The sequence below is a fragment of the Erithacus rubecula genome (assembly GCF_903797595.1).
Source record: "Erithacus rubecula genome assembly, chromosome: 2".
Classification (NCBI taxonomy): Eukaryota; Metazoa; Chordata; class Aves; order Passeriformes; family Muscicapidae; genus Erithacus; species Erithacus rubecula.
In genome coordinates this window covers 82,845,997-82,864,117 of record NC_136685.1, presented here as the reverse complement: position 1 = coordinate 82,864,117, position 18,121 = coordinate 82,845,997, and the positions used below count along the sequence as shown (strand labels likewise).

General features: G+C 39.8%; 1 protein-coding gene across 2 annotated transcripts in view; it reads right to left on the bottom strand.

Annotated features, from left to right (window-relative positions):
* Window positions 1-18,121, bottom strand: part of PLB1 (phospholipase B1) — an 87,457-nt gene that overhangs the window by 59,040 nt on the left and 10,296 nt on the right. Inside the window, exons 1-14 of one of the 2 annotated variants that reach the window (XM_079297995.1) lie at window positions 16,412-16,508; window positions 16,222-16,305; window positions 12,408-12,445; window positions 11,244-11,307; window positions 10,714-10,772; window positions 9,264-9,295; window positions 8,361-8,404; window positions 7,326-7,410; window positions 6,779-6,830; window positions 5,551-5,637; window positions 4,987-5,049; window positions 3,610-3,692; window positions 1,186-1,261; window positions 448-552 (exon numbers count right to left, since the gene is read on the bottom strand). In XM_079297995.1, coding sequence (XP_079154121.1) covers window positions 448-552; window positions 1,186-1,261; window positions 3,610-3,692; window positions 4,987-5,049; window positions 5,551-5,637; window positions 6,779-6,830; window positions 7,326-7,410; window positions 8,361-8,404; window positions 9,264-9,295; window positions 10,714-10,772; window positions 11,244-11,307; window positions 12,408-12,445; window positions 16,222-16,305; window positions 16,412-16,448 — 909 coding nt within the window. In that variant the 5' untranslated portion in view covers window positions 16,449-16,508. Of the gene's footprint in view, window positions 1-447; window positions 553-1,185; window positions 1,262-3,609; window positions 3,693-4,986; window positions 5,050-5,550; window positions 5,638-6,778; window positions 6,831-7,325; window positions 7,411-8,360; window positions 8,405-9,263; window positions 9,296-10,713; window positions 10,773-11,243; window positions 11,308-12,407; window positions 12,446-16,221; window positions 16,306-16,411; window positions 16,509-18,121 lie in introns of those variants that run through there. The other variant, XM_079297996.1, reaches the window with a different exon arrangement.

The window sequence follows — 18,121 nt, the reverse complement described above, 5'->3', positions numbered from 1 at the left end:
TAGCTGTACTTTCCAACATAGTTTACATACACCTTTATCCTTTGTTCCTCTAATCCTTTTAAATGCTTCACATTACCCACTTTTTGCCTTTGTAGTCAAACACATGAGCATAATCACAGATGAATGTTGTGATAACTACAAAGATATGGAAAAAGCAGCAGCACTGGCAGCTTCCAAACACTTGTGACTTTATGTGCAGAGGGGCCATAGCTTGATTTATCCTGGAGCATAGCATTCAAAAAACACAGGAGCTCTGACTGGTGCTGTTTAAATCAAGTTCCACTCTCAGAATTTCTGTATCTGATCCTGAGGTGTGTTCTTCCTGTGCCTGAGCACCCTTGTCTTCCAGGATTACACAGCCTAGGATGGGAAAGCCTGCTTTTGAATATTGCAGTTGGTCTCAGCAGACACAAACAAGAAAGAATGGAGCAGCTTGAGTTAACTCACCAATCTGAGCAGGAAATTTCTTCCTTGGAGGGAAGGCTGAAGAACAACAGTGAAGTCATTCTTTTGATCAAACCTCTCAGACTCCAGTAGTTTTTCCAAAGCATCCTAAATAGACAACCATTTAATGAGATAAGTATTATTAGGCAGAGAGTGTAATGTATGTGTAATTCATCAGGACTTGAAGTAAATTTAAATTATCCCTATCCCTAATAAAGAACAGAAATAAAATTGTGTAATCCAGAACAAAGACAGTAATTTAAGGAAATCTTGTTACACAACAACTGGAAAATCCTTGAAGCTATGAGAAAGATGGTTTACTATAATTTTATTTGAAAAGGCAGCAAGATTAGCAAGGCAATGAAATGTCATGTTTATTGCCACCCTGGCATATTTAAAAGAAACTCTAGCACAACTGTCCTTGTCTTAACAGAAAATTTCCCTCTTCTAAATCATGTGGCATTTTACTGGACAAGATGGATCATTTCTCTGATGGGATATGAAAAAAATTATATAGACATTTAAAACTTCAAGAGATACTAAGATCATGGAGATATAGAGACAACTTATTGTCAATATTCCTGAGGTTAGAAATGGGATTGCTATGGATACATGATAGAAAGGCTGTTACACAACTCCCTCACTGCTATTCCTCCCTTAACTCCTTGCTTCAGGGCATTATGGAAAATGAATAGACATGTTTAGCAACATGAGAGCCAAACAGCACAAAAGATGGCATACCTGATAGGACCACCTCAGTATGTTATCATGTAATGTGGAGTGTTCAACATAATTGCACTGACTCCTGCCCAGATTGCTGCTGCTGCAGAAAATAATTAAAAACATGAAAGACATTATGAACTTGTGATAACAAGGTGGATAGCATGAATTCTTTTAAGACACTGACGAGCACATATTAAACACATTGTTGTATGTGTAGAAAAGGCTACATGGAACATGCTAATTTTTTAATATAAACAGAGAATTGTATATATTCTCATATCCAGAGCTTTGTATCTCTTTTTGGTTTGAAAGCCTAGTCAGCTGACAAGTATGCCAGACTTAGATTAGCACAGGATCTCACAACCTAGCAAAATGCTCAGGTTTAAAATAGCAGCTGCACTGGTTTTCAAACATTTCCTGCTCTGTAGTCACACAAGAAAGTTGAAGAAACTCAAAGTACTTCCACAGGAATTTTTTCTTCAGTGTTTGGTACAAAGACCTGCATTTAGAAACATGGATGGAAGCTGCAGAAGGTTATACATGCTGAAGGATGACTGACACTCTCAGATTTCTGACCTGCAAGGTGAGATGGGTATACTGCATGTTTTTGAAGCTAGCTAGAGAATTCTGAGAGTTGCCAAAGGTGTAGATGGGAACAATACACATAAGGTTAGTCAGGTTCCAGCAAAGATATACTCCCTTGAAATTTGCTGGATGGACTGCAATCTGAGAAAGTTTCTGGGGAGTTTGCAGATCTAAGCAATAAGTATGTGTCAGGATCCTTTCCACAGAGCTCTAGCTAAATCCACAAAATGAGAGTTTTCTGATAGAGTGTTATTATCACTGCTGACGAGTGAAAGAAATATGAACTCAGGACCAGAATCTTACCCAAGCCTAACAGAAGAACCTCATAAAATACATGCCTTAAATAGGGTTCATGTACTACTTTTAGTGCAGATGCTTCTAGTAAGTAAGAAATTAGTAAAGGAGGGAACTTTAAACCCCATTATGTCCCAAACTACAATGTCTAAAGTTAAAGCACAGGACTGAAAGTGTCAACCACTATTATCCTCCTTGACATTTCACATTTTGGTATGGATTTATATTTTACTGTCAAAGCACAGTTCACAATAACAACTTAGCAACCAAATTCTGAAGGTTCTTATCTGGAAGAGGATCTGGGACTGAGGCCATCTAACAAACTTATGGGAACTCTGTTTATCAACCAGATAAACACAGCTATGACACCATGATGACAATAAGAATGCAAATTGCCTTAAGTACAAAAGGAAATGTAAAAATTCCTCAGAGAAAAAATATTAGATCTATTTAAATTTATTTTTAAGTCCTTCAATACATGGTAGGGCCCATATTCTAAAACACATCTTTTCCACATTTCTCACATTTTCCTCCTTCATGTGCAGGAGAAATAAACTAGAGTGTCTCATGCAATTGCTTTGGACAAGGCAAGGTTCTTCTCTTTTTGTATTTGTTAAGTACATGGTTACACAGCATCCAGACCACTTCCCCCATTCCATCAAAACATCTTTGAGGTTGTACACTTGCAAAGCTTGTGAAACACTTCAGGATTACTATATTAGTACACATAGAGTCCTATGCCACGAGCACAGGGGAAAAAAATGACAGTGGAGTAAGATGAAGTGTAATCCCACCAGCTGTAAACTACTCCATCATAACTGCTCATGTGCACACTCCTACTCCATACTAAATTGGGACAAAAACTACTCACACTTTTGTTACAAAGAACTGAGAAAGATAAATAGATGCAGTTACCATAAGGAGCTGACAACTTGGATGTTCTCTACCCTAGCACACCCTAAGCCCAAGTAGAATCTTTCCAACAGCCCAATAATGTCCTTTAAAATCATTGGTCATTTTGTGAACATCGATATGTCAAAACTTAAACTTTTGAAGCACGCACAGAGCTTCTGGCTTGAGAGTTGCAGAACAAAATATCACTGAATTAAAAACTGGGGGTACTAAATGGTGCAGTTTTGTGACCATAATCTAAGTGCTAGGTCTGGCTGGGATGCAGTTAACTTTCCCCATAGCAGCCCATATTTTGCTGTGTTTTGGATTCGTGGTTAAAACTGCTGATAGCAAACTAATGCTTTGGTTCTTTGTGAATAGTGATTGTAGAGCATCAAGGCTTTCTCTTTTTCCTTAACTCTGACCCAATATTTAAATATACTGTACAATTTGATAGGATTAAAAAAGTACTAGCTTCGTAGGAAAAATGTATCTTTCAGAGAGAGTATATCAGAAACAAAGTGAAGACTTAAAATCTTTTACATACTTTTGTATTAAGGGCAGAAAAACAGTTCAGCAGACTGTATCTCAGTCATAAAGTCAGTGCATATACATAGCTATTTGTTGAGCACCAGCAGGAGACAGAGACAAGAAGTTAAACAAACCTGTTACCTGGCATTACTGTAATCTTGGCATGCAAGAGAGGCAGTTGTGAGCTCAGTGGAATCCACGAGATTTACAAAGGCCTTGGGAACCTGCAGTATTAAAGTAAAAATAATTCATGCTAGATTTGCAATTAAAGATCAGCAAGCAGCAATTAGGGTAAATTATGTCTACAGTCTCACATGTATTACCTCTGGCCTGGGATCTGCCTACATAAGATAAATTATCTAAGTCTTTGCCAATTCCATCCTGAACCCTGCTCCTATGCCTGCTATCTAGGATTATCATTTATGAAGTACTTGTGACCATGTTTTTGTGACTGAGACACAGCAATTCATTTTACATAATCAAAATGGCCACCAGCCAACTAAATTGAACTCAAATGAACTTGGGACTACCATTTTTGTGGCAACATAGCAATGCAAAGCTGGGGACAAAACATCCTGTATAACAGCACAAGCACTCATGCAACCCATCACACCTCTCCCCCATGCAGAAAGCAGCTTTTCATTTACATAATGATATTTCACTTTTACAAGTGCACATAAACAGATTCTGGAAATACTAGTGGAGAGAATCTGAAGAGAATGTGTGGGTGTAATTTCCCCCATACACAACATTTGTCGAAGTCAGCTGGAGAAAAACGAGTGGTTGTGGTCTGATGCAACCAGAATATAGCAGGTTTAGAATATGCTGTAGGCCTTCAATGCAGCAAAACAAAATTACTGGAAGATGCTATTGAAATAATTCAGTTAAACAGTTTATAGTCTGTTTTAGTAGTAATCTATCCTCATTTAGGCTACTATCATTAGTAGACCAAGACACAAGGCAGAATGCTTCCCAGAAACCATTCTAAGTAAGCAGATAATTCTTAGCTTACCTTGCTAGAAAACCTTTAGAAAGGTTGAGCTTTTAAAATGAACACAAAATGGGGAAAAAAGGGCTATTATATGTATTTTAATGAATGTTTTCCCTGGTCTGTAAAAGTCATCACCAGGTAGTTAGCAGATTGTATATTTCCCAGGTGCCCCACATCAATAACTAGATATTTTTACCAACAGCCCTGTTAATCATAACTTTCAGACCTAGACAGATGTACTCTCCAATTTTCACAGAAATAATTTTAAAAATATCCAAAGATTGAGTGGTACATTAGCTTGTTTTGCAAAACAGAGCAGTTACCCATCCATCCTTTCTGTTTGCATGTGTCAGCTTTTTAGAAATAGGAGTAAAACACTTAGTGAAAACAAATGGAGCCAGTGGGTTGAACACAGTGAGACTGGTGATGTAAGTCATGTGAAGAGTGGTGCAAGTCCTAGTCTAGTAGGGGAGATTGAAAAAATACACAAAGGATTCAGCCAGTCAGGGTTGATGAATATATCTTACCTTCTCATACAAAAAGTCTAAGACAACTGTAAGGTTTTCCAGGCTTTCTGATATGCACTCCTTCTGTAAATGAGATAAGAAAGGGCCATCAAAACTAGAAAGTAGAAAAACAGTTATAGATTCCTTAAAAGTCACAAACTCTGAGTATTGAGCTGTGTACTAAAGGGTTATTAAGAACCACTCTATTCTAAATTCAGCCTTAGCCAGCAACAAGTAAATAACTTGGGAACTAGTTTTGTAATTTAATTGCCTATAAATAGACAACTTGACAAAGTAAAAAAAAAAAAAAAAAAAAAAAAAGACAGGGATAGGGAAGAAAAGTATTTTTATACTCAAAGATGGAAAACAGTTGTTCTAAGAAATCTCAGACTAGGGATGGCAAATTAAGCACAGATGTTTATAAATATAAAACACATCATGTGCCAGAAGGTTACATCATTGGATAGAGGCATCCCAACATCCCAGGCCTAACTACTCCTTTGGCTCCCTGCAGCAGAAAGCAGAGTATGGGAAAGTGTCTTAACTACCTGCCTTGACTGCTAAGCCATCCCACAAAGTGCTTACCAGTTGTGTGGAAGCATAGGAGGAACATGAGGTCTCAGCACTAAAAAATACTGTGATCAATTTCCAGTCATTTTGGAAGTCCATCATCTGGGAGAAAAAAAATAAAGGAATAGGATAACAGGTGATCTATTTGCTATTTTCCTTCCTCATATACAATTTGCTGTGGGTTCAAAACCAGTGAGACCAAGCAGAAGCCCAACCCTGGCCATCTTGGTCTCTTCCATTTGACAAGCCATCCAGCTTTTCCTTAGGGGACACAGCAGACAGATGGTCAGGCACCAAGTGCTGCAATTAATGATGAACACATACCTACAAAAAGCTCAGGACAGAGCCTAAAATGCTGCTGCTGAAATTGTAGGTGACTCTATTGGAAAAGATGGGCATGGACAGCTCAGCACAGAACTTGATGTTGTCCCTTTTCATCACTGTTACAGCTTGCCAACAGGATTACTGTACGTGAAATGCTGAGAAGGGGCCACAGTAGTGAGACAAAGACTGGAATACAAAATCTGGGGGCTAGAGCCCTGCTCTGCTGTACTGTGTCTATTAGGCAATGTTGTACTGTCCTGAAGAGCCTTGGTTAGAACCACACAGTTCCACAATGCATGCTAAATTCCTGTAGAGCAAAGAGGCAACAGCAGAATTGTCTTGGCAATTACTTTTTCCCATTGTTTCAAGACTATTTTACAAAATAACATCATGGCTAAGAACAAAGGAGAAATGAATGCTTAAAGCTCCAGGATGGGACCTAAAAAGCACTCAGCCAAGAGCAATAATTCAAGCTCTCACCAGCATCAGCCAAAGCATATCTAGGTCTTTATTGTCCTTTTTGAAAATATGTTCCTAAAAGACCAAAAAGGAACTGAAGAGACAAATACTGAGAATTATTATTTTGGGTTGGCTTCTCAGAAACACTGGCACAGTTACAGAGTATAGCTAGCAGAAGTCTCACATCTTCAGCCAACAGAAAGCAAACATATTGGCTTCCCTACCAAGCTCTTCAGCTGCTTTGACAAAAGTACAAAAGGTGGGATACTTTCAGAACAAAACTCTGCACTTGAAAGGCACAGAACTGATTCTTATTTGCAACAGGTTATTTCTTAACCTCAAGAAATGGCATTTTCTGTTTTGAAACAATTTTTGAGGGTTGTTGAAGTATTAAATCACTTTTCTGCCTTTTTCTGCTTCAACACTATGCTTTCTGAATTGTCTTGTCCTTTAAACAAACCTGATCTGCTTTCATGAGCTCCACTATTTCTTCAGCTTGATGCAGGAGGTCTCTGAAAAGCAGAAAGGAAGAGAGAAATTATGAAGGTATCAGTAAGGTTAAAGCTTTGGCTGATTTTTACCATTGAATCAAAAAACATTTGAGGATTCAGGCTGGATTAATCTTTTCTCTCCTAAATGTGTTAGATTTGACAATTGACTGTGTTACCTAGAAAGCTGTGGGTGATTAGCTCATATTCAGCTATCTGACTTTCAGATATATGCACTTAGATAAAAACAGCAGCTTAGTAGGCACTGCTCAACTTTTATTTGAGCCAAAAATCTGTTCTGCAGCTATAAAGAGACCTGATGTTAACTCAGGTGATACAGACCCCAAAGCAGGCCTTTGCTCCTCCTGATTCTGACAGGTGCCAACTGAGCCACAATGACAGACTGTGCCAGTACTGCACATATTTTGTGCCCAATGAAGCACTCCAGCATCAAAGATTTCCATCTTTCCCCTTACCACCTGTACATCAACTGCCCAGCCAAAAGCCCCTCAGACTCACCTGGTTTGGCTGTCTGGTGTCTCTCCCACTGTGCCAGGTGGAGGGGACAAGTGTAGAACCGAGGGGTTGAAGGCGCTGATGAGAGCTGAATCACACACACAGGTTAGGTGATTTCTGAATCCAACAGACTGCTACTCTGCTGATTCATTAAACACAACAGAACTAAACCAGCACCAGAACATGTAAAGTCTGAGGATCTCTGGCATGCCCAAGCCTGTCTGCAGCTGTTTTTCTTGGTTTTGTTCCTCACCTTCTGAAGAGAAGGCTTGATGTCTGAGTTTGCCTTGAAATCAGGTCAGAAACCTCCATCCCCATCTCACGCCAGCCACAAGTATTGTAGGTGGGCTTAAACAGAGGCAGCTGTAGAAATGAAACTGCTGGGAAAGGCTACCCAGGAAGACTCATAAAACACCAAAGAGTTGCCATGTTTTGAACCCCTTTTACAGGGAAATGGAGGTCACACCAAGGAGTTAAGATACTAGGAAAACTATTTGGAGGGCAGGACCCTGGAGCTATATATTGCACAACATTTCAGTGGGCATGAAAGTTTTACTTGCAATATCCTTGAAGCAAGTAAAGGCTGCCTTCAGAGACAGCCAATAGGCAACAAATTCCCAGATGTGGCACATCTATGGCAGTCCCAGAGTAAATCCTAAGCACGTGGCAGTTCTGGGCAGGCAAACCCACAGAAGATTTCACCAGGCCAGCATGAGCCACAAGCACACACCAGCAGAGACTGTGTAGTGGGTAGAAAAGAGGCCAAAAAGACCTGTTGGGCATACAAGAATCTTGCAGCAGTCTGTCACACCCCTTATTCACTAGTGTTTGTCTACCCAGACAGTCTCTTTAAAGCCACCATGGACAAACCAAGCTGGCTGCACTCATGTCCCTAGGTACACCATTCCTCAGGCTTCCCTTACACCCCTGCAGTGTGCCTGTGCTGCACCTGCTCTGCAGACCAGCACAGCCCTGGAGCTCCTGCCAGCAAGCTGTTAAATCAATCTGCTGAAGTTTTAGTGTGACAGCAAGACGCACCTGCTAAAGTTGCCACGCTTAGTTCAAGGAAGTCCTTTCTTGTGCTATAGAAAGGGAAGAGAAAACAGGAAGTTCCTGTTATTCCATTTCTCAAAGAAAAATTATATTTTCTTATTAGTTATGCTGCATCTCAAAGTGAAATTCATGGCAGCTGCTGCAAGTGAAAATGGGGCCTTTCTTTCCCCAAAACTGTCATGTCATCAGCTACTGCTGAGTAAGAACATAGTCTCAGATGTCAATTTTTTTTGTCTCTGTACCCTCTGCATGTTGCAGTACTTGTGCTTGCTTTTACATAAGTGTAAGGGATGCAGGGGCCTCTCTGAGTACACCCACATACAAGTGGACACAGATGTTTATGCAACCATAAAAAAACCTTACTATTTTAAAGTTTATCTGTTCAGTGCTAAATCCTCATCTGGAATGCTGTGATTGAAAAGATATGCACAGTCCTGCAACTACAAGGTTTAGACATATGTTCACTCACTGATTCAGATCTGCTAAAAGGACATGGAAAAGGAAATGAGGTAAAGCTTGTCCATGAAGAACTGGGAATCAGCCAAGCAGAGGACAGGTAATCTGGACTACTGAGTTCTTCCTCAGCTCTGATAAATCCCTGCTTTCTAATCTCTATACTAGTGATTATGATATTTACTGCCTAGGATTTATCACACAGCGATGATTCTTAATCAAGAATAACCAAAGGTAAGTCTATATCTGGCATAAATACAAAAAGTTTGTTACCAAAGGACAGAGGAAGTTTCAGTGTCTCAAAATCTTTTCTATTTTACATTGGCTTTCTCCTCCTCACTATAAAACAATAACAAAATTGGGCCTAACTCCTGCACTGTGATACTATAGGGATTAGGACAACAAAACTTAAAAAAGCTAACTATTAATTGTTACCTTTGAAGTGAATCTTCACCAGATCCTGGTGTCTGTGAACAAAGAAGCAATAAGAATAATATTAAGCAAAGTGTAAACTAGACCTACATATGCTGTTCCCCTACTGTATTTCAGTTCTGTTAAAGACAGTATTGTTTTCTATATAGTCTTCTCCATCGTGTTGTAATCACTCACAGATTTAGATTATTTTCCAGAACTTCCCTATTACAGTGCATTTTCATAATCTGATAATCCTCTCTTAGTTACTGCTTTCATTAATGGCTTTTTTAGACACATTTTAAAATAGAATTTGATCAGTTGAAATCAAATTTCCTAAAATAAAATGCTGTTCTAAACCAAATTTCGCTGGATCTACTCCTACTCCTTTTCAACAAGGGACATAACCTGAAGTCACTTAGATAATTTACATAGATGACACTCAGATAGAAGGGTGTCTGTTAAAAAGAACATTGATAGAGGAACCCCACTGATTTCAGAGAGTTTGACGAGGAGAAGGTGACAGAGACGTTTGCTCTAGGAAAGCCAGCATACCATAAAAGAAGATCATTTAGATGTTTTTCTATTACACACCCACAAGCAACAAAGACACCAGCACAAAGAAGACTTGCTCCAAAGGGCCATGCATCTGATATGGGTGAAGCACCTTTGCATTCAGGACAATGATATTTTCCAAAAGAAAGAGGTACTCATAAGGATTCCAGAGTGCTGATTTTCTAAAGGAAAAGTATGATATATTGATGGGTACCATCTCAAATGTGAAAGTTGTTTTGTAATACGGGAGACTCTCTCTCATTTTCTCTCCAATAGCTAAAAATTTTTGTTCTACAGGTATTTCTACACTTCCTCAAAGCTTGAGAATTGTGGTTAAATGCTTTTAATTGGGCCTCAAATCTGTTTCAGATATCCACTTCCATCTATTAATACAAATAGGGATCATCCAAATCTCACAATATTATTACAGGCAGGAGAACTTTACCCACTGAACTATAAATCAGAAATATATCTTTATGATTCTTGTAGACCTTCTGCCTTCTAGGTAGGAAACCAGTTTCTAGAGAAAATGCTTGATGAGGTGGAAAATCTACTGCATTTCTCAACAATTTGTATTTGTTCCAGTTTGAATTTTCCCAGCATCTTCTTCCAGTTATTCAATCTGTTATGCACACTGTTAGGAAAACCCATGCACTCTAATCAAATATCATGGTTCTCTGCAAGAGCACTGTGATCACATTTCCTCCTGCACGAAGTCAGCTGGCTATTTTTAGACTCAGGGTATGTTGGAACACTGAACAGCAGGTATTTCCAGTGGTTTTTTCACCAGAAGTCTTTGATGCTTGTGGAAAGATTGAAGTCTTGAACACCCTGAGACCCCAAATGATGTCATCAGCCGACTTCATCATCACAACAGAGGAAATGGGTCATGTTCAGCACATTTCCCACTTGTACTTACTCTTGGCAAACTTCCTATTGCAGTGACTGCTTTAATGTCAGCTGGCCTTAGAGCATGAACTGCAGAAAAGCAAAAGACTTCAGGTTAAAAAAAACCCAAAACAGTTGTCCTAAAGGAAAATTATATTCACCAGTATATTAAAACATAAAGTTGGCTAAAATACTAACAAATCTATACTGATCACTTTGATTGGAGGTTTTAAACTAGTCAGAAAGCATGAGAAACTTCACTCAGGTGTTCAGTAAATACTTTGGGTGCTTAGAGGCACTGAAATGCTCAACCATCAAGCAAGAAAACATTAAAAAAATACTGCTGGAATGATTGAAGTAATAGAGGCATCCCCAATCACCAGCTGAAGAAATAAAGGTAGAAAAGTAATCTCAAGTGGAACAAAGAACTAAGGAGTTTAGAGAGCCTAGCTTCACTTCAGTCAATCTCATACATAGGCATCCCAGGTGATTTCTGCCCCAGTCCATTCTCAAATAATTTTGTGAGGGAAAGCTTCTGCAGAGACAATATCAGACACAAACCTGAAGTTGAAGGGGTCTCAGGGAACATCGCCTGCTCACATGAAAACTGCAAACTTCTAAGAGCCTTTGACATAAACAAATAAATGTGGTTGATTGCTTTGATCTAACAAGGAAATTTGTGGAATGGGGGGTCCAATTCTCACACAGAACCAAGATTTTATTCATGTAAATTATTTCAAAGAACAATTATACCTCTGTTAGAAATATATGGGAACATAGATCTGGACAGCTGCATTTTCAGTTAGCTCTTCTAGAACATGACATTTTGATCAGTTTTCTTACTGATTGCCACAGCACTGGGCCTGAGCAAACAATGAAATGTCCTGAACTGTCACATGAACATCCTGTCACATCCATTTCTGCAGTGACTGCTTAATCTGCAAGAGGTAGTGTAGACAGCTACTGCAGGCATCTCTGTGTCCACGGGCACCCAACTGACACAACAAAATGTTACATCTCCAATATGCAACAGGAAAAGCAGAATGAACCAATTCTAGGTCCTTAACAACACCTAGCCAGGTGAGCAGAAAAGGCAAAGATGTGAGTGATGTTATTCACTCAGTGTGAGACAGCTCAGTACCAGTAGGAACATTATTTAATGCCATCCTATATCCTTATGGTAGGCACAGCCCAACACCAAGTGCTTTAAAGGGACATGAAAGGCAATCCTTGCCTCCCCAGGTGACCTGGCAGGAAGTTCCCATGTCACAATGACCATGAGTGGCTGTCTGACCATCACCAATACTTAAAGGTGAAATCTGTATAGTGACAAGGGCCACCAGGGTCCCCACACACTCCCTAGTGCCCAGCTGGAGGACTTAAATGATGCAGACACTTTGCACTGTTATACAGCAAAAAAGTGTTTAAACCTGTGTTTCCAAAAGAGCAACAGAGCATCTAGGAACAAGTGCTAACCACAAACGACCTACATACAGGATATAACCTAATAACAAACATTGCTCGGAGAAAACCTCATTTCCTGAATGTGTTCTATAATCCTGCAGCTGCACTATCACATTGCTGACTCACTGGCTTTGCATTTCTTCTTTGCAGAAGCAGTTTAGAGCAACAAGCTGTATTCTTTATTCTCCTGCCTGCCTCAGAGGAAGCAACAGCTTGACAGGTATTGGGGAAAAAAAAATAGAAGTTATACTCATACTTTACCTCTAGTTTCTCATATTCCTCCTGATCATCTGCATTACCTTAAAAACATTAAAGAAAGAGTTATGCTATATTTTTTTACCTTAGAATAAAAAAGCTTCATACCTTACCTTAGAATAAAAAAGACTTAACACACCTAGAAGTACAGAATTCAGAGAGGAGGCACTTTTCTCATCTGCCCTACTTTCCAAAGATGAGGGTCATCCCAACAACTAAACATATTTTCTTTGCTTTTGCTGTACTAGAAAAAGTTTTAGTTATTATAAGCATGTGACATCTCTCAAAATTAGTGGAATGCAATGAATTTATAGCAACAGGTGATGAACTGCTTGTGGATCCCCTCAAAAAAACCCATCCTCCACAGGCCTTGTCTACTTGTTTTCCTCTTTAGTACATTTCATACAGCTGTAGTCTTAGTCTGTCCAAATTTAGAGTAGTTTGAACATGTACAAGGTGAAACTCCTTAGAAAGGAGCAATTTACATTAATCTACATCTTCCACAGTCAGGGAGCAGCATGACACTGTTGTGAGTTTGCCATAGTGATACAGAAACAGCTGCAATTTCTTCTCTTAGTAGAGTTTTGGCAGACAAAATAGCCTGTGGAGCCAGGAGTCAGGCCTGTAGATGCTTCAGTAAACATTATTCTCTTTTCTTTGAGCATACACTTGGATTTATACAAATAGATTTTGGTTTATTCTAAAATTTCCACAAAGATAGTCACAAAGCCTGGGTCAGCTGAACTTCAAAGTATGTTCTCAGCTGTTCTTGCTTGCCCCACTGAAGCCATCAGCATTCAGCAAGCCTTATACAGAATTAGAATAATGCTCCTTTAATAGTCAGGAGCTATTTTTGGAATATTTAGCCCTGCTGAGTACTTCTGGCTTGTACACCTTTCTTTCCATGCCAGTGACAGAGTAATGAGCCAGCTTGGTGCAGCAGGTGAGACATCCTTGTGTGCAGGGCAGCCAGCAGTGCTCACACTGCAAGGAGATGTGCCTGGCATGGGCACGGGGCTCTGGGCAGCCCCTGGGGACATGGGTACCTGTGCACACAGGGCAGTGCAGTGACAAAGCCACCACTGCTTCCCAGTCTGTCACCTGTGCCACACTACATGACCATATTGAATAAATGGCAATAATTTCTTTACATGGTTTTTACCCCCTAGCTGAGTTTCAGCCTTGACCTATTTGCAATTTTTTATTATTTTTACGGTACTTTGTAGAAGGTTGAGATGGTTTCCTGGCTGTTGTGTGACATTTTTTTAACATTTCTGCCTGTTCAATCTGTGGTTTTTGATTATGCTTTACTCAGGGCAATAATCAGAATCCCAACTCTGTTTGGGATACTGAAGGCAAAAGCAATGAATGACTTGTCTGCATCACACAAATCTACTTCAGGAACTGAGTATTTGAGAATTTTAACACTAACTTCAACTATATTTGAGAGCAGTTCCTTAGGTTACATTGAGAGAATAAGAGGATCCAGACCCAGTTTCCAGGACTCAGAGAGTTGGAGGAACAGTTTTAATGTGTCAGACTGAAAGTCTATCTAGTCTGTGATTTTGCCTCTGACAATATCCAAACACAGATGCTTAGGCAAAAATAAGGAAAATAAAGTTATGCTTCCATTTTCTATGCTCCCAACTATCTGTACTACTGTGCTCCCCAAGCAAGCAATTACTTAATGTTGAAGAACTCTCTGTCATAATTCTTCCACAGATTTCTCTCTTTGTTTTTCTAATACTTTCATACTTTAGGCTTACCCCAAGACCTGTGACAAAAGATGCTTCATCACTCAATTACATGTTGAAAAAAGTACTTCTCATTTGTTAAAAATCTGATTGCTTCCTTGTTGCTCTTGTAAAGAGTAGTCACCCCCTTGTTTCTGCAAAATTTGCCATTTTGGATGTGCCTGTCTTTATCATATACCTATCCCTTCTTTTCCAGGCTGAAGAGTCAGTTTCTTTGATCTCATGTTGAAATTTTTTCCTAAGTCTGACTACTCTCCCCCTTTATCCTCCTCCTAGGTTTTACCACATCATTTTTGAGATGAAAAATCCGGAACACTGTCAAGATGCAGGTGAACCATGGCCCTGTACACACCAGCAGCAATTTGGTTTTTATGCTGGTCTCTCACTAACTCTTGAAATAATTTCTCTCTGTCACTAGCACTGATGTCTTCAGACAGTTGTGCTCTGGGGTCAAGTAGTATCTATTCAGAGTTCACCATAGCATACACATGGATAAGAGTAATATATAACGGGAAAATTTAGTCTAAATTTTCATTCTGGACATCCTGAAAAGCTTTGCATCAGCAAGCTAGAATTCACCCTTACCCAGATCACTTCTGAACATGCACAGAGCCCACATCCCAACACATATCAATATGAGCATCACAGTTAATAAAATGAACATGTTCACATTTCTGCTTGGCTCACTCCCTAGGGTGGATATCATCTAGTCCTGGCAGTTCTTTTACTATTTGTCATGAGTTTGTTCAAGGATTTGGTCGTTATTTCTCTTGTCCCCTGTGCTGAAAGGCTTGCAGTGCAAGGCCTTCTTTCAGCTGTTATGCAAGCACACCAAAGAAAAAAAGAATTTGTCAGGCTTCAGCCTTCTTTTATACATCAGTCAGTCCTACAGACTCCATGTTTCAGAAGAATTTGAAAAAGGATTTATTGGTTTTCATTCCTTCAACAATGATTCATCGTTTATCTTCAGATTAATTTTCTGCTTGGCTGATTGAAGTTTAACCTCTTCAATTTTCTTTGTTTTGAATTTACACTTTCTGTAGGATGACTTTTTAAACTCCTGCTGTTCCCAGTATTATAGTTCCTCTCCTACTCTACCATTGAATAATTCTAACTTGTATTTTCAATTTTCTTGACATTAAAAAGGAATATTTTTTAGATAATTCTAACAACATTTGGGAGAAAGATGCTAACTCCTTCCTCCCTTGCTCTTACAATTAATCTGTTTCAACAAACAATTCTTACAGGCTGCTGTCAGTCAACATCTTTTTTCCTGGATAAAGTTTTCTGAGGAGCTGCAGGCACAGTACATATTTACCTCTAAATTAAAAAGCTCCAATGTGATAACTTCTTCTGATTACATCAGGAACCAAAACCTCCTAACAGTTTATTATTTATCAGAGCACCTTATAATCCTCTGAAGAAAAGTGATCATCACAGGCTACTGCTAAGGCAAAGCACTATGTCTAGTTATCATTACTTTCTTACAGGCAAAACCTGAAGCACAGAGCCAATAAAGCCAAAGCATACACAGCATTTTCAGTCTTGAGCACCCACAAAAATGTCACTGGCACCAAACATGGACTTTAGACACCCAGTCTGGGGAACAAGGGCTCCCCCCTAACCTGAATATTACAGAAATCTGAACAATGCCTGGAATGCCAGGATGCTGACTAACCATTCACAGATTCAGAAGATTACTTCTATCACTGAAAAGATTATCATAGTTAGGAGTTCAGAGAAAACCTCAATTCCTTGCTTGAATTTCTGCACTGTTTTGGCACAGATCTCACTGCTAGTCTAATTATTTGGTGATGTTTCTCTCACCAAAATGCTTCAGTGCCTAAGACACAGTCTGTCCCTAGAATAGTGCAAACCAATGCATACATCTTCATCAAAAAATTATCAAACATACCCAAAACTGCATTTAAGATCACAGCTTTACTCACAGATTTTCTTCATCCTGCTTGTAAAACTCCTGCTATACACCCACCTTGCAACAACTAAAAATAGAGGTTCCCAAATAGTGTGCAATGCAAATTTTCAAAGGGCCTTCCAAAACTTACCTTCTGAGGAGAGCAACCAAAGGAACAGCACACCTAACAATAGCTTCATGGTAACCACCTCTATGAACTGATAATCCTGGAGTGCTGCGGGCTAGATGTTAAGGCTGAAAAGAAAGAAATTCTCTTCCTTTTTCTCCTTTATATCTTAAAAGTTGATAACTCAGCAGCCATAAAACTCATTAGCTTCTACCTTTGGAAAGCAAAGTGATGATGATATCTCCTTTCATTGCCCATCCAAGGGTCAAAAGAAAGGGCACAGCTTCTCTCACTTGTTCAGAGCCATTTTTCAGGAGAATTCTCAGCAAATCTAAGGGACCCAGATCACATGAGTCAGCTTCCAGCAGGGTCAAGGCTCCTCCAGGCAATACATAACACATTAGTTTGGCACTAGCCTGCCTCTGCCAGGCAGGGAAGGAGCCTCTGCTCCTGAGGTAACTGAACCCTATGTAGCAGCCACACCCATCCGAAGAGGAAGGTTGTGCTCTTCCTTTTGTCTCCTGCTCTTCTGTTGCTCCTTTCTTGCCTTCAATCAGACTCATGCTGTGCCTGTTTCCTCTTCCACTAGTTCCTCTTCTGGCAGATTTTCCTCCAAGCCCCTTGCTGGGACACTATTACAGTACATTTCTGCAGAGTCAAAGTGCAGAAATGCCAGCTAGACTGTGATCCAACACTTCCCAATGAGACTACCAGTATGCCTCAACTACACAGTCAGGGTCAAACCTCTGAAGAGCAGCCTGCTGTTCTCACACAAAACAGCAGAGTGACCTTTGGCCTCCTCCGAGACCACGGACATCCAGAGAGAGCTCCTACATGAATAATGGGAGTCTGCTTGAGTAAAGAGCTGTAAATGCTCAAACAAGCCACTAACACACCCTACTCAGGCAGTCTAACCCATCCTTCAAAGGGATTTTTGTTTATTTTGGCTTTCTGTTGTTTCACGACAGAAACATGACATTCTTTGAAGGAACACATTGGAGGTAGATCTTGTGCTCATTTCACTTTTCAAAAATTAGGAATGCTATATTAATTCTGAACATGAACAGCTATTGTTCAGAGCAACATGCAAGGAGGAATGTATATAGGCAGGGAAAAGCATTCCTCCATCCTCTGAATCTCCATCCTCAAGTCATCAAAAACATACCAGCACAAGGGTCTGCTCACCTCAGACAGAGCTGGATGCTCCAACCTGAGAGGGATGAGCTCATTCTGCTTGGGGGTCTCCCAAGTTTGATCGGGACACCCAAGCTCCTTTAACCAGTAAGGTAAGGAAAAGTTAGTCTTACTTATTGTCAGTGTGCAGCACCACACCAGCAATCCCTGCTTGGGCTGAACTGCAGTGGAATTCCCAAGCACCAGGTCAGAATGAGGGAGGTCAGGTGAGGACCAGTATCACCTCTCAGGCAAGGTGGCATTGCAGTCTCAGCACGGATGGAAGTTACTTTTGGTGGGTTTTGTCACTGCATACAAGGGTTTGTGGCTGCTTCGCTCTTCAAAGGAAAGCTCTCACTATCAAAAGTCTGAGAAAGAGACTTCTTGAAGATCTGAAAGTGTTTAAAATCCCAGAAAGCCTCTTCTTCATTGTACACCAAGCAAAACATGAGAAGGAAGGTAGCGTTAATGCATTCATTTGCCATAAAACACAGATCCAAGAGTAAATTTAGCCTTTAAGCACTCTGACGTGCTCCAGAAACAAAACAGCATTAATATCAAGGCTTGTAAATCTCTTGTAAACACTCCTTCTCACCACCAAAGCATCAAAATAGCTCCTAGACTGAATAGCAAATAACAAGTGGCAGCAAAGATCAAAAAAGTTCGCAAAAGGGAGAAGAGAGAATTTTCTATTAGATGAAGATGGTGTCAGAGACAAATTAAAGCCTTTACATTACTGCAAGAGCAAAGC